This window comes from Dromaius novaehollandiae, chromosome Z (assembly GCF_036370855.1).
Source record: "Dromaius novaehollandiae isolate bDroNov1 chromosome Z, bDroNov1.hap1, whole genome shotgun sequence".
In the NCBI taxonomy this organism is placed as follows: domain Eukaryota; kingdom Metazoa; phylum Chordata; class Aves; order Casuariiformes; family Dromaiidae; genus Dromaius; species Dromaius novaehollandiae.
The window spans coordinates 33,251,236-33,272,548 of NC_088132.1; the positions used below are offsets into that span (position 1 = coordinate 33,251,236).

Sequence of the window (21,313 nt, forward strand, 5' to 3'; positions counted from 1 at the left end):
AAGTGTACGATCTCTGACATTTCATGTCAAGGTTAAGACATTCCATGCTGGGACCATCCAAAATCAAATTATGACAAAGCATAACACCACTCATCCTGGAAACTTACAGGCATTCTACATTCATCTTTAAAACAGCAACTTGACTGCATTCTAGCCTGCATCAAAAAAAGTCTGTTTTCTATGCTGGATATTTTGAATTACAAACAGGGTAAAAAGGTATTCAAAATAAAAAGGAACAGCTAAGTCCCATCAGAAATAGCATGTAAAAGCTGTTTGTTTGTTTTGTTGGTTTTTAATTCACTCCCTCTACTATTCCCTTGTCTCTGCTAGGGGACACCATGCTAGCTTCATCATATGGACTTCTAAGCAAAGCACATTTCATCATGTTTGATGACGCAGACACAACATAAGACAACGAAGGAAATTCAGATACTGAAATACAGTACTAGGATTAAACCACTTTCACTCTGAAGCAGGGAAGGCACAGTGAACTTGGAAGAACACACACTTACACATGAAACCTAGAAAGCTTAAGATGCAGATTTATTATGCATTAGGAAGCTTATTAACTTAAAAAAACAAACCGCATAGTACAAAAGGTTTGTTATCTCTGCTCATGTGGAACAAGTTTCAAAATATATATTTTTAAAATTTGTTCAGTCAATACACAATCCTTTTAAAAAAAGCTGTATATCTGTCAGTACCCTCATTAAATTTATAAATACATGATTTACACAGCACCCCATCTGGAAAAATTAAAACTCCTTACAAATATCTACATATATTGCATACATATAAAACATTCATAGGAGTACTTCGTTAAAGTCAGGTATAATGGTCCATTTACACTGCAGCAAAATACATATAAATCTGTATTTTTTCATAAAACGTCTAAAAATTAGCACATTTGTAGCCATTTGTAACTTCTTTAAAGCATCTTTTAGAAAGGAAGTTTGATATGAATATATCAATGAAATTCAGCAGGTGAGACAATGATATGAAGGCTAAATATGATTAATAACTGAACACTAATTAACAGTTAAGGCAGGGGTGAAAAGAATTAATAGGAAAGATTGTTTCATGTGGCGGATAAAGTGACAAAATGCAATAAATATACACATTTCTTGATGTAAACTTCTCTGGTACCCACTGCCTTTCCTGCCTCCAAGTTAGGCATGTCCACATTTCTGATGCTATACACTATATTAAAATTTTATTTAGCAGAACATTAATGTGACCAGTGCTCTCAGGTGTCACCTGGATCTGCTTTAATTGCTCAGCATAGACTGTTCTGAAATGTGGGTTTAAGACTTAGATATGATCTTCATTTAGGGGGGAATGACTGCCACATATAATCATTCACCCTCTAAAGTCATCTCGGTTTTTATCAGTGCCTTCTGGTAATGACTGGATTTCAGGTTAGTATGTAATACTTGAGAATGTGTCTTCAGGAAATTCAAAGTGACCTTTATGGATAAACAATATTTCAGATACCAGAACTATATACATCAGTCCCCCTTATGTCCATGAGGACTACATGGGGCATGCATGCAGACAAAAGGCATAAGAAATGCAAAACAACCTTTAACAGTGGTGGCAGAAACTGCGTTCTGTCTCAAACCTGATTATTTTGCATATGACTTTGGGAATTGAACATTCAACTTAAAGTTTCCATTATGTCTGTATATTGAGATTTTTACCCAATACCAGGATTTGACATGCATTTGCAGTCACTTATTGGGTACTGGAAATGGAATCACATTTAGTTGTGACCTCCAATGCTAGACAAACCCTCCTGCAAGTGTGGAATCAACCTCGAGTACGGATCTGAGTATTCATACAGCATGTGCCCTCCCTTGCACATGGCTACCTTCCTGTTGGAGGCCAGATACTCTGTACATCCTACCCAGCTTCCAGATCTGCAATTCAGTGCATGAATTTCTTCCAGACTCTCCTCAGAGGTTAGCCTTCATACACTGCTATCTTGCAGCAGTGGTTCAATGTCCTCTTCACTACCTCTGTCTAGGCTGTTGCTCAGAGTACTGCTGATGCTGTTGCTGTGTTTTCTGGTACTGCTGGCTTTACTGTGCTCAGGAATAAATAAGGCTACTAGAAAAGCCAGAAGAACAATAAATGCTCCAACGAGGAAGGGTGGACCAGGAATGATTGCTCTCTGCAAGTAAACAAGCAAATCAGAAAGAATTAATGAAATTTAAAGATATTGACTTCTGCATTAAGAACTATACCATTAAGGCAAGAGATCATGGGGGCTATTTACATAGTCTACAAAGTATACAAACAAGTTCACATGTGCACTGCAAAAAAAAAATTTGTGTATCTACAATTCCTAAGAATTCCTCACCTGAATTCCTCACCTTATCTGCACACTGATCTAAACACACGAATCCGCACAAAACTATCAGTTTACAATAAGATTACCTCACAGATGAAACAGGCATTGACTACTGCTTCTTTGTAAACACTTTTTTAAGCAACAAGGCCATTTAATTTTCAGAGGAATTTTCCTGATTTATGGGATAATGCTTTAACAACCAGAAGTGAAAATGCTCAATAAATCTTTAATTTTATCACATTTTCACTTGCTTCCATACCTGACATTCTTTAAAGTCAAGTTAGCTGGATATACAAGCATCCCCCAAACTGAACTATATGCAGAGAATAATGGCAGGCTATGCAATTCAGGTAATACATACCCCCTCTCACTGCAAGGATAGATTGCTGACATGTATGATAACTTGGTATTTAGAATTCACACTTCTTGCTCACAGTCAGTTCAATTTAAAAAATAAAATACAACTTACTTCCATAACCATGCTTGAAAAGCCAAGCACCAGAAATTTAAGACTAATTTTAAGCCAGCTAAATTTGATTGCTAAACTCCACAGAAGAGTACAGCAATCCCGCAATTTTAATAAAACCTTAAACATCTTTACTGTATTTTCAGCAACTAAAATTAAATAAAAATCAGAAGGTGAAACTTGTCAGTCCATAGTACTTGTTTTCACCAAAAAAATGGAGAAAGTCTAACAAAGTGGGAAAGTTGAAATTGAGCACACAGTAATCACAAGATATTTATTTTCCTTGCTTCAACTCTTGTGGCAAGCAGACAGTGTCAAAATTTAAGTTTTACACATATTAAACAGAATTTGTATTAACAATATTATATAAACTTCCCATAGATGCTAAACCCAGAAGTACTTAAAAATTTAATAAACTTCCATGAATGAATCCCTTTATCTGTGGCTTAACAGCTGATCTATCCAAGCAACTTCTGAATATGCCACTACTGCACTTTCACTGAAGGGAGTCATAAGCTGCATTGAAAAGTGGTCCTTGCTCATGACATTGCTGGATGTTTCTATTACTGCCCAAACACAGTCTATGATTGTACTGTTGCTATAAGGGCTATGAGTGGATAATTACTATGATGCAACCTCATTCTCCTAAGGCTACCTAGTTCTGAAAGCAGTTATTTAGAAGGGAATGAAGATAAATATGCTTGACTTTTACTACTTAGGCTGCTTTGAGGAGCAGATATTCAATATTCTTTAAACAGATGCATCATAACTTTTCCTAACAGAAGAGAAAAAGTGTGACCACACTGCAGCTCTCCTACTTCAAAGATGAAAAAGATGATATTCAGTAAAATTCTACTTTTAAGTCCTCTAGCTAGAGAAATGAGTAAAGGCAAGTTAAGAAAGAGGGAAACAAAGTTAAGTCTGAACTGATTAAAAGAAGAAAACCTTCCTAGTAGCCTTAGAAAGGACCACTAGGATTTGTTTCTCTTCATTCACTTGGCCTATTTAATAGTTGAAATTTGCAGACTTTCCTGTCAAGCAACTGTTTGAATATGGAGATCTACAAAACATTAAATCTGACAGTTTTAGAACACTGTCCATCACAGAAAACTTTATATCTAAAAAAATACAGCATTATGACAACTTTTAGCTTTCTCAAGTTAAACTTGTTTTTTAAAATGGGACAAAAGACAGCTTTCCCATGTGTCAAAAGTTACATAAACAAGTTAGTCTTTATATTAAGAACTTCAACAATAGCTATATAAATAGCCTACTTATGTTGATAATTAGAGAACCTTTCCCTGTAGTTACAGGGAACAACCAGTAGTACAGTAATGGAAATGAAGGAGGAAGAACTGTTTTTAAATTCACCTTGACAGCACCTTGGATTTAATCAAGGTTCAGCCCAGTAACTGGGCATTCTCAATTCAATTCTTGTAGACTCATACCTCTTGACAAAAGCAGGGGTAAAACATGAGCTCAAGTATCAACAAAAAATATTTAACAAGGCTTATTCCTACTTAGCACACACTAAAACACATTATATCTACTGCAGCTCCAAAGACATTTGTTAAAACAAGTAACCAGCACATCCAAGCTTGTTATTAAAGCCCTTCTTGGTAAAAAAAACTGTTAGCAAAATTATGTAGCAACTCCTAGCTATCAACTTAAACTGGAAGAAGAAAAAACAAGATACATGTGACTTGCATTTGGGCCCTGCAAATCCAAGGTACTTAGCACTAAAGTTTTAAGTTGGCTTGTACACATTCACTTGCTTGTCTTACCTAGCTGCATTCCCTGGCTTTCACTTGCACTCATTTTACTTAAGATTTTTAAGTTAACATACCACCAAAAAGATGGAGTTCTTTCCCACTGTTACACTAGACTGAAGAATAAGAATTAGTAGGAAAAAACATATTATTTTCCTGAATGATAATGTTTTAGGCACCTGGTTACTACAAACAAGGAAAAAATGCAATTACAGACATTCAGCACAGCTTATGAATACATACATAATTAAACATAAGAGCTGCCCCACTGAAATTAGAATATGAGCAATATAGTTATGCAGTTATGAGAGTTATGCAAATACTTAACTATTCTGCTGTACTGCTATAAAATGCCTACTTCTAAGTTTCCAAAGAAACTAGAAAGTGTGAAACTATGCTTTAATTTACACTTCTAGCACAGCAAAATCATGATTTTAAGGAGGTTCATACATTAGGTTTTAGTGCAGTAATTTTTTTTTTTTTTTAATATACGACAAGCATTAAAGAACCTTAAAACAGAAGCTGACAACTATAACTTACTGGAACACTAAGTCAATACGTTGTAATACAACTGGACTACTTCAGTGAGAACACAAGAATTTTCTTAAACAGGAAATATTGAAAGTTTTTATAACAAATGTACAAAGCCAACAAGCCAACTTTTTCCCCCCCTCAGAAAAGATTTGTGTGATTTGACGCTTTAAGAAACTTCAGAAGCTGAAGTTAAACTAATGGAAGTATGCCAAAACTCTTGAAAATCTGAATCTGAGGTTATAAAGGTATTTTTCAGGTTTGATTATAGTTTCCTTCCTGTACAATATTAACATATACAGAGGTCTTTGCCCCCTTACACAAGTTCTAGTTTGCTTGAGAAAGTTAGAGTTCTTCACCATGCATTAAAAAAAAGGATAAACATGTTCAAGCTCTGGTTACAGTTTATACCTGGAAAGATGCATGGATTGGGGGATGGACAACAAATGGTGGTTTGCACAGTAACAGCGTCAACCTGTTACTTATATATTGAAGTAATTTTTTCCTAACTGATCAGCTGAATGAGAAGCAAACAGATAAGATCTCAAAGGTCCAGTTGTTTGAAAAAGCAATGAAGTTGTAGCTGAAGAGCTCAAGGAGATCAGGCTAAAAAGACAAAAGGTCCACAAGAGATCAGATTCTCCTAGCTCTAGTAATCATGGATTTGATGTTTTGGAAGCCAAATAGGAAGAACAAAGCAGACCAAAAAGCACATGTAGAATGGATAAGACGACTTAAGTGAGTTTCACAGAAACATTGTATAGAAATGACTATACTTTGGCTGGAACCAATGAGACAAAAGCAAAAAGCATCAGAAGTTAAGGGTCATGAACAGTATTATTACTGCCATTAAAAACATCTGCACCTCAACTGTGTACTGAATCACTGTATATGTGAATAATTAGCCTAGGACTATGAGGTTCAGAAATAAAATTGCTATAATTTACTAAGTTAAACAATGACCTTCCTATATGCCAAAAATTCATGTCTTGCTGTGATTCAGGATTATAGCTGTGTTTTGAGTAGACTTACAAAAGAAGTTAACCAGTTCTGTTAGAATGGCTGAAGCCAAAACTGCTATTTAGTGTGAACTTAGAAGTTTACAATCAAATTTTAATTATGAGCTATTTTAATATTTCAATAAAGTTGACAATTGGAAACTAAGTAGTTCAGGAATTCAACATCAAGATTTTAATCAATGAAAAATAACAGATATTTACCCTAAAGAGTTCTGCACTGCAAACTTCATGTGTTTTACACTTACCTCATCACTGGGATCTTGCATTGTTTTTCTTCCAGAACTCTGATCAGGTGGCAATTCATTGAGCTCCACATGAAAGAGAAAGAAAATAAAGCCATACAGCGCCGGTCCCAGGCCATTGCACAGACCTCTTATTCCTGTTATTATTCCTTGGACAACACCTGAGAAAAGAAAAAAGCAAGAACAGGGGTTTTGATTAATCAAGAACATGTTATAAGGTGTTAAGAAATACTTTGAGGACAACTTTACCAGATTAAAATAATCCTCTGCATGACCATAGTTCTGTCACTGTATTACCATGCATGCTACTATCAGCCATTTGAGTTTTGAAACTTTGCAACTAAATCAGAGATTAAGTATTCCAAGCACTGGCAAGTCCAATGCTCTCTATAACAATTCTTCCACCCTCACCCAATGCCTACAATGAACAAGGCATAGGTTAAGTATAGCACTTGCCCAGTTTATTTTCAAGTGAAAGTTTGTTTAATACATCATATATTAGTCTATGTAGTTGACAAAATATGCCCAAACTATAAGTTGGCCTTCCCTTTTCCAGTCTAAACCTGGATTTATCTAAGTACCAACAACTTATTTGGGATGGAAAAGCAGTAAATTCACAATACTAGCTTAGCTGCAGTTTCAGATTAAAGTATTAAAAAAGCTTGATTAATCAAAGTTCTGTGGAGATATTTTTGCTTTGAGCTCATTAAGTGATTATGATGGCAACATAACTACAACAGTTGGATGATCTTAGACTAAGATGCTACAGGACATTATTTTTAATATTAGTAGTCCAAGTAACCCCTTCCTTCTTGTGCCAGAAACCTGTAAGATGGACAGACAATTTCTTTTTTGGCCTGTTTGCCTTCCAAGATTTTTCATTATAGGTTGACCTATAAGCTTAGAACTCTGCCTGCCACTAGGTGGCAAAACTTCACTCCAGAAACTACTGTATACTTAAGCTATTAACAATAGTTTTCTTCAGTACAAAAAGAAAGATCAACTACTTCTGTAAACCTGTTCTTTAATTAAACTATTCATTTCACGACATTAATAGACAATTGGTCTTTTAGATGTCTCTATTAGAAACCAAAGAGTTCTCAGGAAGGGAGACAATTAAAAACATGCAAAATACTGTCTTTGGCACCTTTAAACTCAATAGTAATCTGTCTAGGAGACAGATTTCTGCATTCCCTTTGTTTCTCCCATATTAACCTCAATTATCTAACTTCTCATTATACACCATTAAAGCAAGATTGATATTTATATGACGTGTACAGGACTAAAATAGAACATTGTAAATTCAGCTATTAGATGCCAACATTAAGACTTAGTTCTTTGACTCCTTCGCACGCTCCATTTTAAAACAAAACAGTATTTTTGATATGTTTATTCTCCTTCAAAGAGAATTACATGCCATTTCTTCCTGAAGTTTCCCTACCTGCTCAGATCAACTATTTACTTAAGTTTCCTTTTCTATTCTTGAAATTTAGAAGTAGTATAGCAAGTAGGACCATCTTTCCCCACACAGAAGAGAGCATTTTCTTATGAATATATGGCTTATTTTAATCTAGTAAGCTATGTTTTTAGTCTTCATTAAAAGATAATACTGTTACATTAATACTGGTTGTCTCCTTAGAGAATATTACTTCTAGTAAAAAAAGAGGAAGGAAAAAGCATGAAAGTTACCACATTTTGTCACTTTTGTAGTCAGTATTTTTACAGGAAGCAAGAAGAGGAGCAACTGGTCTGATAGAAGCTATACATTTTGCAATGCAAATCTGACAGATGTGTGCACCTCTTTTCTACATATTGGTAGACTTCCACAGCTAGTACCACAAAAACTCCTTACTCATCAGCCTATTTGAGAAGTATGACTAAGTAAGTATTCTGCTTTCTAGTCAGAACAACCATCCAGGAAAGCTTGCTTTGATGCTCAAACGCAAGTGCATTTAATACTCACCTTGTTGATCCGACTCTGCATTTCGTGAAACCAGAGCACTGATTGCTGGGAATGTAATGCTTGACATAGCTGCTACAGCTCCTGCTGCCCACATCATCCTGTTTTAAATACATAACTTGAATTAGAAAACGATGCCCGTAATTCCCCTTTATTCTCCTTCCCCCCACCTCAAAAAGGCCACAAGGCCACCCTCATTCAGGGCTTAACCTTCTTTCAAAAGGTACTCAAAATAACTAAAGTGTAGCAATTATCTAGTCAGGGCCTTCCTCTGCCTCATTTTCTCCAACTTACTCTTGTAAAAACCTTGTTGAAACAAAAACTTTTGATTCTACACTAGCTATTAAAGTAGGGAGAAGGGGAGTGTGAGTGAATTGCCGTACTGGCTTGCCCCCTACAAAGGCTATGTCAGAGGAACAGTTTCAGAGGGTCTCCTGGTGAAGCAGTTCTAATTCATAAAAGGCACTAGGAAGCACTCTGATGAAGAATACACATTCTTCATCATGTTGTAGGCAAACTTTTTTTTTTTTTTTTTTGTTAAAGGGAACAGCTTCCTGTTTTAGTTCACTCTACTTCCAATAAAGCAGCTTGTACAGCTTCCAAGACCAAAAATAGTTATAGTAGGAGAATGACATGGTAGAAATAAAAATGAAAGTCTGATTGATAGGATGAACTTAATGGAATTACTGGAGAGAACATGCTACTTATTAGTTTGTGAATTTAAAAAGTTTAAAAATGCTTTAGTAACAAAGACATAAAACAAGTGAGCGTACTAAAATGGTGCAAAGATTCCTTCTTCAGAAGGGCTGCTACTCTACAGCTTACACTATAGACCCAGAAAGTTCCATCATTCTTAAGTCTGTGAAATCCAGACCAAGCTTCCTCAGTGTAACGCAGATCAGAATGTTTTAGGCACAGAAGACAAATACTCATGATGACAAAAATAAAATGGTAGGATTTCTTGGAAAAAAAATCAGTTTTATAACAGGTATGCACATGTGAAAACACACACTTACCAAGACTGAGATCCAAAACCATACCAAGCCAACTGAAGGATCTGAAAGCCAAGGCCAAGAAGAACTGTGTTTTTGTTCCCTATTGACCTCATCAAGATACTGAGAAACCCAGTCTGCAAGAGAAATTGATTCATCCAAAAGTCATTTTAAAAACTCATTGTTAAAACAATTTCTCCTTCCACATAAAATAATTCAGAAGACTTCCAACTGCTGAAGAAACTCACACTATTCATGCTATTACTTTTCCTATATTAAAACTAAAATGTAACATAAGCTGTCATATCAGCATTTAATGTACAGATACTTAACTATTAAAGGGTTTCTGCTTCTGCCTAAGGACTCTAGAGTGTACGTATTGCCTCCTCTGCGTACATTACAGCAGAAACAGTTGCTGAGAGATAAATTGTAGGGATGGAAGCAGAATCCTGTATTTTCTCACAGAACAGAAAATTCCACAATAAAAGCTGGTCTTAAGACAGTACAGATTGAATTTAGGAGCATCTACAAATACTAGATGAAAAGAATCATCTTCGAGATTTCTCAGGGTGGGGGACAATGTGAATTACCCACCCATATTTACAATTAAAACCGATGAGCAAACCCTGCTGCTTCTATTACTTCACAACTCATATCAAAATTTGGTCAAGCCCCTTTCGTATGCAATTTTTACTATATATTCTACTTACTCTTGACATCAGTCATTTGACTTCTTTTTGCACATGGAAACAAATCCTGAGGCCAGTTTTTCATCTGTTAGTAGGGATATTACTACTGAAGGGAAAGGAAGCCCCAATTCAGGTACAACAGCAATAGCTCCACAGCAAGAGGCAGACCATTCCCAAAAGTCCAAACAGACAGCCTCATGGAGTTAACAGAACACACGTTTTTCTTTAACATAAGAACCTTATGAAAAGTCAGGGAAAGAACGAGAATGACTGCAGAGCAAAGCACACTTCCTCTCACATCCATCTTACTGACCCTGGTTTTCTTGTGCTCCCATGCTTAGTTTTAGTCTCAGCTAATTTGAAAGCTAAATAACAAAAATGAAGTAATTCTATCTACATGTGAATCAATCCTTTCTAGGTATATCTAACACGCCAACTTGCAAATCAGTATTTATGAAGCAAGATTTATTTCAACAATTTGAACTCTTCAGAATTCAAAAAAAATCAGTGCATCGTTTCTGCATTTTAGTATTAAAAATCACAAAGCAGAATGTCAACCACTGTAGAGATGTTTAGCAAAAATATTAAGATTGCTCTGAGTAAAGTATAACTAGAAAAATGTAAGTGCACATAAAAGCATCAGAAGAAACAGAGCAAGGGTTAAAAGAGTGGCTTGTATTGATAATCAAGGCTACAACTGACACCAGTAAAACTGGTGAACACTGAGGAACATGTTTACACCAAAACAGTAAGACCTCCATCCTGCATACAGGAGGATGGCAACAAGGTTACAACACATGCATGTGCCACTCCTCTTCCTGTTATCACAACAGGAAGACAATCTGTAGCCATGAAGATACCTAAACAAGGAAATAGACACAGTGGGCAGCAAGGTCTATGAGGATGAAGTAAGAGAGACATAAGATCACACCATAATGACTGTCCAACTCCTAAAAGACCTATCCAAAAACCAGCTTACTGTTGCCAACTAAGAGGAACAAAAATGTACCAACACCTCAAAAGTCCCCCAATCTCCAAGCTGAGCTTAAGTAGCCTTAGCCAGATCACTTGGACACAGGCATCTTGTTTATGAGAGTTTGATAGCATAAGCCAGTGAAATCTATGAGCATTGGTGCAAGTAAACAAAATTCACCTTCCCGTTCCAGAAAGCCTTTTGCACTGACTACTGTTAAGCTAATCTGCTACACCATTTTAGTCATTTGAAGTCAGTTTTCAGTAAATTTACTGATCCAAGTTTGGTGAGTTTTGATTACATTTAATGCCTAAGTACCAGTACTCCTGAGGAAAGTCTATCCAAAGGGAGAGGGATTTACTCAGAATCCGTATGAATTTAATCTTTAGTGAATGCAAGATCTATAGGTGTTTCAAAACACATAAGAAGTTTATAGACAAGTTTAATACTCGGAAGTGCCTCAGCATCCTGTTTCGTACTGTTTAATAAAAAGCTAAGAAAAAATAAAGCTTACCTGAGCTATTATGGACAAAATTCCTACCACAGCTATAAATGCTGCAATGCTAGCAGATCCAAACCCTATAACCTGAAGAGAAACAGGAAATGCATAAAACAAATGCTAAACAGTCTAGGACAAGCACTAGCAAAAAGATTTCTCCTTAAAAGAAAATATTGATCCCTCCTTGTAATCTGAATTATTCTCAAACACATGAATACTTCCATTAACTTTATTGCTTGCCAAGAAATCTACAGAAGAAAAAAGCCTGTCGTTTTGTCCTTCTCCCCCCAAAAAAGAGTGAGACACACAAAGCCATTTATTTGGAAATTAAAGTTCCCTACCCTTCCCAAGGACACAACAATAGCTCTTCGACAGGCAAGATTCCAACTTGAGACATATAAACTACTACAGTGAATGGGAACAAAGGTCTGCTTAACTCATTACCACATACTTAAGCTATGGCAGGCTTTATGCTTCCCTAGTCAAGTTTCCAGTTTTCATTCAGTTTTTGACTTAGTGAAGGACCTTGCCTTTATTTTTTAAAACTGTATTTTGCCACAATGCAGTTTAAGAGTTTTCAACAAGAAGCGGGTCTCAGGGAACCCCTATTTAAACAGTATTATCAAGATAAGTGACCAACACTTACCTGTCGCAAATATAGAAAAAAGCTGGAATACTGGCCAGCCTCAGGCAGATAGGAGAGAAACACTGTAATACAGATCAGGAGAACTGTAGAATCTTTCCTAACCTTCTTTAGAGACTGAAAGACAAACAAGCAAAACAAATATTAAAACATGAATACAAAGTCTAACGAAAGCATAAAGAAAGCTGAAGTTGGATTCAATTTCTTTTTATCTACTTTTTACCCACACATACTAGTCAAATACTGAGAAAATAAAATCGTACAAGGAAATAGGTAAGCTAATCATTAAAACAGCTATTTGTTCCATACTGTTCCTGATATCTGAAACTTCTGCTAAGTTACCCATTCAATTTTTGAAGCCATAGTTTGGTGACAAGTTTCAAGTATTTGCTGTAAGCAGCATTATATAATATGTAGGGAAATACATAGTATCTAACATCTCCCTAACAGTCTGTTCTGAATGATGCTAGCAAACATTATAACCTCATTGTTACTCTGTATGTTCCTGTTGCCAAAATACAAAGGTATTTTTCTAGTTTGAGTAAAAAATAAATTGTAGAAAACAAATTTAACTGCAATCTTTCAAGCATGTCATTCATCTCTCAGCATTCAAAACAATTCCCAGCAGGGTGATCTCACTAAGAACAATTCATTCTCCACTTCAGATACCAGTGTGTAATGCAAACAAACCTCTCTATGAAAGCAGAAGGCATAAAATCCATATGGAAAGTCTTGTAGTATCAATTATTGAGGCTGCAGCAGCATAAGAATTCAGCATTTATTGTAACAGAGAGAAAGTAGGGTAGAAGAATAAAGCATTTCCCTTTGGATTTCGCATCAAGACTTGTTTCCAATATAAAGAACGTTTAATCCAAAGTATTTATTATTTAGCTGGACCTTTTTGTAGCAGAGCAGAGATTATGGTGTGTTGAAGCTACCAATTAAACATTTACAAAAAACAATTATTTAAATATTTATGGAAGTGTGCCTTACTGCAAAAGGGTCTGCTTGTTCCCATGATATAGAAGCTCCCCATGAAGCAGGCCTCATTTTTTCAGGTAGAGATTCTGGTACAGCTAGCAGGATGAAACAGATGTCCACAACAGCCACCACTGTGGCCACCAGCACAACAAGATTATCTCCATAGTTGGCAGACAGGTATGCACCAATGGCAGGACTAGTTACCAAACTCGCAGCAAAGGTGGCAGATACCTGCGCACAAGCATAGTTCACAAAGTTATCAAATTGGTTACTCTGTCACTGCATGGTAATGAGCTAACTTGCTGATGAAAACACCAGAAGTGCAGCATTCAAATTCAAACCGATTTCATTCAAAAGTCATATATAGCTGGAAATATGGATTCAAGTTTCTCCACCCTCCTATACACAAAGATAGGATTTACAGTGAAAGATTGAAAATTGAATTTGGCTGAATCAAAAGAAAACAGCTCTTACACTGTTTAGTCCAAACGAAAGTCTTCCAATTATGAACCTGACAAGATACAATTGAAAAAGGTTGTCAGCATGTTTAAATGCTTGCCTAAATGAACTTAAGCCTCAGACCTCTGAGATGAATAGAGTAATAGATAATGCCTCTGTCAGCATTTTGAGTTATAAATACATATAGCTACAATTGTACTGGACAGCACAGCAAATTAAGAGATCATTAACTATGACAAGAAGTCCAGTAACAATTGTACCGCTTCATATTACGTTGTAAGAATATGCAGCTACTAACAAATCACTTGTATTCATGTGCAGAGGAACACACTGGAAAGTCTGAGGTGCTCTTTAATTTCACTACAGAAATCATTAGAAAGGGTTAGAAAAAGTTTTTTAAAAAATTACCACTTTTTTCCACACCAAAATAAAAATCCTCTGCATGACTATTCTGTAGAAGTAACAGCTCAAGCTAGAAGCTTAGTTATACACCTACCTGGAAAAATCTTAAGAAAAAGAAGGCATAACAGATGAACCGACTAGAAAAAGACACAGACCTCACTGAAACAATTGCACCTCAGGATCCATTGCTTTTAGATTTTTAGGGGAAAAGTGTGTGTGGGGGGGGGGGAACGACCCTAGAAAACCCCACACTGTTTCATTGTTTAAAGGCAGGTGAATGGATCCTCCCGCTGCACCTAAGGCCCTTTACAGGCAGGAGAAATAAAATGGAAGTTTCAGGCCTGGTAATCCTATTTTGTGCTCTGCTACAACACCACACACAAGCTTGATGCAAGAGAACTAAGTCCTTTATTTTCTTAACTGTTAAATTAACAACTGAGAATCATTCATTCCTAAGGTTTTTCCATTATTTTTAGATTACTCCTTAACAGCTCAAAGGACAACAGAATACAGTTAGTCAAGAAGAAAGTCCATGAAAAATTGTATAATGAAAACAAATGCACAGAAGATGCAGGGATAAATAAAGTTGAAAGATTAAAGGCACCTACCAACGGGCCTCTGGTTACACAAAACCCAAACCAATATAAGTATTCACAAGAGAAAGCTAGGCAGGAATTATATTATTTTTGGAAGACCCAGTTTGTACAAACTAAACTATTTTCTTTGTACAAACTAAACTATTTTCTTCTCCCCTTGCAAAGTAAAAAAGGTCATGAATAAGTAAATTAGCAGAAAGGCTGCATTGTGTGTTTTTTCCCCCTTCCTCCTTATATATGGCTATAGAAGAGTCATTCTATATAGTTCTATTCTATAATAAAAATAAGTCATATATAAGCAAAAGTGCAGATCAAGGTGGGGGAGAGAAATGGCCAAACCAGCATCAAATAACTTGTATTGCTGTCAAAAACATTGCTTATTCTGACTGCAAAGCCTAAAACATGTTTTGCTAAATATGCCCTAGATGCAGGCAGATTAGTCAAACATCGATTCTGCTTTGCTATAAGCACAAAGCAGTCTATGCAGCAATAAAAAAATCTGAATTAGACCTCCCAAATTTTAACAGGATGCCTTGATCCATGGTTCATTCCTTTCTCTATCAGCCTTGTTACATGTATTGGGAAACAATCTGTGTATTAAAACACAAGTTCAGTACAAAGGTCACAATTTGACCTTTTTTCAAATTTAAGTTTAGCATATCTTACCAGTCCATAGGCTGTAATTCTTTCATGTTCTTGTGTTACATCAGCTACATAGGCAAATATTACAGAAAAGGTAACAGAAAAGATTCCAGATACTGAAATCATAGCGAAGTACCACCTAATGATTTAAAAGCAACAATTAGAAAATTTAAGCTGAGAAAGACCTCTACTTCTCTTACTAACCAAGCGAGTTTCTCTCTAGCCTATGAAAATAGTTTATCTAGAACTACTTAGAGCTCTATAGAAGATGAATAAAAAAAGTCCAGTATTGTGTAGGCTAGCTTAAATACTGGAAATTGTCGCTTTAATTTTTGATACTCCACTGTTCACTTTACATCAATGTGAAAGGAGAAGTGGCCTCTTAAGACATAACTATACATTTTACACTGTCAAAGCTGAAGCAAGTTGAAGTTGAGAGAAATCATCTTCGGACTCAGTTCAGAAGCTATTCTAGGGCCATTTATCAGCCACTTCAAACTATCATATATTAATGCTTCGGAAGCTGAACTCTGAATGCACTCAGCATACACAAAGTTCTTGTGTTGTCTTCTTAAGTTTCACAACCAAAGTAAATGAAACTGAAACTAAGTCAATTCCGGTCAGTTAAGACTTCAAAAGTTTGATGAAGTGTTAAATGTGGTCAAATACTAAGATTCATTCATCTTTTAAGAATACATTTATTACAGCATCTTATGAGTCCTCAGAGAAAGAGTCAGAGTTGAGCTTATAGCTACAAATTACACAGTGCTATCAAGCCACTTCAATTACTGCCGTCTATAAAAAATACTTTCAAGACAAATACTTCTAACAGCCCTTGAACGAAAAAGCTCCAGAATAACACAATCACATCTTAAAGTGCTTTTTCTCTTGTCTTATTGTCCCTCTCCCACCTCCCCAAACTACTACTCCCGTAATTGAATTTCCTGCTATACTGACAAGTTCCCTACTGCAATCTGTACCACTTACCATGGACTTATTCTCATTAATGGGATTGGGGCACAAGTGAAGAAAACTGTGAGAAGAAGAAAAGATTTTCTTCCCCATGCATCTGATAGAGCACCTATTAGTGGAGCACTGAGAAAGGACAAAAAACCCTGTGACAGAAGAAAACAAAATTAATGTCTTCATTTACATTTCCAAGCTTCACTTTAACTGCAGCATAAAGAAATAGAACACAAGAAAACTTGCAAAAAATTAATGTAAACTGCACGGTTTCTTCCACAGCCTACTCTTCTCTGTGACTTAGATTTTTGTTTTAAATGTATTAATCCTGAATGGATTTAAAAAGGCAGGGGTGAGATAATTTTTCAACCTCAATTTGATTCAATCCAGAAAGCTTCTTTAAAATATCCAAAACCTACAGCCAAGTTGCACAAAGGACAACTTCTTAGCCTTACTTTAAGGCAGGCTTCTCAGGGGCCAAAACCAAACTCCCCTCTAACTTAGACAAGATTGTCCTAAGACAGGGTTTCAGATAACTTAACTGTTCTCTGAAACAAAACAGAAGAACTATGAAAACAGAATGATGTTTACTGCTTTATACTGCACTTTTATCACATACAGGACATTTGTACATTGCAACAACTATGAAGATCACTTGAGCTCAGAACCTGAGACAGCAATACACCATTCTACTGACATTCTGGTGGCAAAACACAGACCTACAGGTAGAGTGGCCATGGATAGTGTTTGAGAATCAAACACGAGATTTTTCAAGCTATGAAATATTATCTAGGTATCTCTAACTAGAGATCAAACAGTAAGTCCAATGAAACATGCAACATATCTGCAAGTAGCACATTCTCTCCATTGCATTAACAATGAGATTACTACATTTAGTTAACAAAACATTTCATAAAGCCCTAGAATCTAGGGCTCATTTCTGTTCTGTACTACAGTGAAGAATTAAAGCAAGGCCCTTCACGGATCTGAGCTCTGCAAAACCTCCAGAGTTGAGAGAAAGCATTAGGAAAAATATAAGCTTTGTTTTGCTAAGAGAAAACCACAAAGTTAAGTTTCTCTTCTGGTTTGAGACATCCCCTAGATGCCTGCTGCATGGGGTTTCTGAAACACTGCCAGTCCACTACAAAAGATACCCAGCTAGCAATTCCTTGCTAAAGTTGTCTTCTTCTAGCTAAAACTGTTGCAACCTGTTACAGAATAGAGCTCAATTTCTTGGCTGCTGTAAATTAATACTTAGTGATAGATTACACTAAGTGCTTTGAAGTCTCTGTGTAAGATGGTTAGCAAGGATGACACTTCCTGAAGTTTTACCAGAGAAAATTTTTCCAAGCATTTTTTTTTCCTGGCAACAATCTAGCACAGCCCGTCTAAACACCAATGTATCATGAGTAAGCCATAAGTTATTGTAAGCATCTTGGCCACCTCAGAATGTTCAAAAAGCTCATAAAAGAGCAGAAAAAAACCTGCTGAAATATAAACAGCTTTTATGTCACGTATTGGACAAAATTATAATCGTTTGAGTACTCCATTTCTTATCTCAAAGACATCAACATGGCTGTATTAAAAAGCAGATACTACTGCCATTCTTAGAAAGATCCTTACCAAGATTACAATAATTAACTGCTACCTATTCCAATCAGAGGTATTAAACTTCTAAGAAATTTCATTTGTTTCATGATGCTACCATTTAACTGTAAATCTTGAATCGAGCCCAAGAACATGCAACCATGACAACAACAGAAATGGTCTGAGAGCTTATTACATTCTCAATGTCCAGAATATTCTTATGGATAATGAAGGAAAGACTAATTACAATACAGGAACAACTACAAAGAATATTTAGCTCAGTGTTTCTAAGCAATCTTACCTTAACACCTTGAATAAGACCATTCATTAAAAATGTATGATGAGAAAATGTTTCATGTAAGACCTGAAAAAAAATTTCAATCAGGAGAGACAGGAGAAAAAAAAAATCAATTCAAGATTTAATTCAAGGTTTGATTTGTAAAACAGGATAGCTCAACTGCAACTTGTTAAAAAAGACATCTTGCCCCATGATTATATTATTCTTATATTTTTTATATATTTTTCTTTACAAAATATTGACAAGCTTTAATATCTATTTACCAGTACAAATGCTTCTGTGGGCACAGATGGGAAATGAATGGATATTTTCGTTTAGAATATTTTGCTCAGAAGGGGGATTAATGTAAGAAAAAAGTGTCCATGTCATACAAATCACAGACCTTTTGCAGTAGATAATTCCTTCATATGGTTGATTTGACCACTGTTACTAAGTAGGAGTGAAAATGAGGTTGAAGTAATTGTTAGTCTGTCAAATAAAAAACGAAACCAGAAAACTCCCCCACACACCCAGAAAAACCACATGCTATATATTCATGATTGCCTAAAAAGGTACTGTACCAACTGTTTCTGAATTGTGTGCATCCATAGGCTCCACCTCTTCCTCCCACCTCCACATTACATATTAGTCTCCACTTAGGAGAATTATCACAACCTTAAATTGGACTTAGGAATGGGGAAGAGGAAGAAAAGTACGACAGCCAACTTACTGTTGTGAGCACAAATTGCAGATTTTCAGTGAACACAGAAACAGTTCTGATGAACAATTAAACACTTATGAATACTAGCAACAGTTCTGAGTGGTTAATACATTCTTCAAGTACTGCCATGAATTCATTTAAGGGGCTTTAAGAGTAACAGGCTTGCCCTTGAATTAAGGCTAATCTATAATAAAGAGGTTGTCCATAAAGGTAGAAGAGAGTTAAAAGGCCTTGCACGTGGTAATATGTCAATTTAAGAAAAGAGATATTGATATAATCAAAGTGCGTATAGACACACTTTTCAGAGATCAATGCTAGGTAAGTAATGCCTACATAAACTAGCATCTATTCAAGCTCTTAAAGGATGAGTTCACATTGGCTTGCTGCTTTATCTATGAATAGAAGCGGCAACATCTACAAAAATTATGTATGTGTATATTGAGAAATTCACTAGCTTTAAAAAAACACTTCAGTGTCACTGAGACACCAGGGTCATTTTTTCAGGAACGGGCAAGATTGTCAAACCATAGGTTTAAAAAAACACTGCTCAGATAATTCTGCTTATATACACCCCTTTTTCTTACAGATATTTCCATCTATTTAGATATTTAAAACAATTCTGCATCTGTTTGGCCATTGATCTTCTGATGCAAGTGGAAGAAGATAAAAACAAGCTACTAGACAAAACTGAGCAGCAGCAGGCAGCTGGCAGTTCAAAGGCTGGACCCAGCTCACAAGAAGGCTCTCCATGACCTCTAGTGCTGCTGGCTGATCAGTACACCAACCTAAGTTACGAGCATGTAATGAAGGAGAGGGATGCAAATATCAAACCAGATCTGAAATAGTTTAAAACAAACACCACGTGTTCGGAAGAGCTGATTAAAAATAAAGACAAGCCACAAGCATACAGAAGCCATCTACACCTGTGTTAGGTTACACCATTATACTTAAGTTAGTGCTTTACATTTAACTTTTCAATCAAATGCAACAGCTTTGTAAGCATTCAGGACTGTGTAGAAAAAATACAACATTCAAAATACAGGAAGACATTCAAGACCACCACTTTTATTTCTGCAAGTATAAAATCCAAATACTTAAGTCAAAATAATAATTTTCCTTTAAGTTAAAAGCACTTTATAACATTCCAATTAATATTAATTTCAAGAATTACAATTTGAGCTGCATGTGACTGACAGTATGAATTTATAGGGAACTTTTTTAATTAGATACAACACTGAAGAAGACACCCGCCTAATGTAAAATATAATTTTACTACAGAGTTTTTGAAGACTAAGGAATAATTACTGTCAGAACATCATCCCTCTAAATTAGAGGTGCCAAGCTAGCACAACTTGAAGCTGAGCACTCTGGTTAAAAAAAAATAAATAAAATAACGAACACCTAACAAGCCTCCTCATACTTTCGCTCTGGCAAGACAGGACAGCAATCTAGTGAGACATCTACTTTATGGAAATCTGTTAACCATTTATATGCACTCTATTATGATTATACTTCGTGATCTTTTTAACATAGTCACTTTAAGAAGGTTACACAAACACCTTTTTAAGAGCAACATAGCTGATTTTACCTGGAGACTGGGGAAGGAAAATTTGAAATATCAAGGTCTCCTGTCCCCAAAACCATGCCAGTCATCTATTCAAAGTATTCTCAGATATCTGGTGAAAAACTGGGCTAACAGACTTTTGATAACTAAATTTATAGGCACATCTGATTTCAGCAAATAAGACCCATGTGTTCACATGAAAGGCTTCATATCCTATTACCAAACATTCAAATTATCTATTCATCTAGAACATACCTGCAATCCAGAACAGATGAAATACTTGTAAAATCTGTTTCTTCCATGAAAGCAGTTATATTTTACTTCAAGTTATATGCTGACAACAACAACCAGCCCATGCTGGAGTACAAACTTAATTATGGGAAGTGTAGATTCAATAGTTAAGATTGGCAGATGAACTGGACTACGAAGTCTTAAAAAAAAAAAAAAAAAATCTACAGAGAGCCTTACATACATTCAGTTACTCTAAAAGGTGAACAGAAGTTACTTAAAATATAGTAATGTATTTCAGACTACTTCTAGTCTTCCAGTAGTCCAGATCTCAGCCTTAGAATGATACCATTCTACAGTGGTGAATGTTAAGAGACCAGTCCTGAATTTCAGAATTCAGCAGAAAGTGGAAAACAAATAAAAAATATTATTTCTAGTAAGTAACAATAACTTTTGTCATCACTTTAAGGCAGGCCAGTGATACTTACTGTTAGCATTGGAGTCGTCAGCAGTCCCCAGGCAAAGAATTCTAGAAATATGACCACCACCGCATGGTATACGCTTGGCCGACCAATACCTTGTTGCTAAAAAAGAAAAACATTTGCAGTGGCTGTACACATCTAGTTCATTACATGTGCAAAGATATCTTACAAACATATTTTGAGAACATAATCGGCTTTCAAGATGACCTACTACCAAGCCCTTGGGAACAATAAGCCAAACAAGGGTGGAGAAGAATTATTACAGAATGACTAAA

General features: G+C 35.8%; 1 protein-coding gene across 1 annotated transcript in view; it reads right to left on the reverse strand.

Moving 5' to 3' along the window:
- Positions 1–522: 522 nt before the first annotated feature.
- Positions 523–21,313, reverse strand: part of LOC112978781 (hippocampus abundant transcript-like protein 1) — a 31,991-nt gene continuing 11,200 nt past the window's right edge. Inside the window, exons 2-12 of the mRNA XM_026092495.2 lie at positions 21,045–21,140; positions 18,068–18,130; positions 16,204–16,331; positions 15,241–15,355; positions 13,130–13,348; positions 12,140–12,253; positions 11,509–11,580; positions 9,357–9,469; positions 8,344–8,441; positions 6,384–6,541; positions 523–2,173 (exon numbers count right to left, since the gene is read on the reverse strand). Coding sequence (XP_025948280.2) covers positions 1,970–2,173; positions 6,384–6,541; positions 8,344–8,441; positions 9,357–9,469; positions 11,509–11,580; positions 12,140–12,253; positions 13,130–13,348; positions 15,241–15,355; positions 16,204–16,331; positions 18,068–18,130; positions 21,045–21,140 — 1,380 coding nt within the window. The 3' untranslated portion in view covers positions 523–1,969. The remainder of the gene's footprint in view (positions 2,174–6,383; positions 6,542–8,343; positions 8,442–9,356; positions 9,470–11,508; positions 11,581–12,139; positions 12,254–13,129; positions 13,349–15,240; positions 15,356–16,203; positions 16,332–18,067; positions 18,131–21,044; positions 21,141–21,313) is intronic.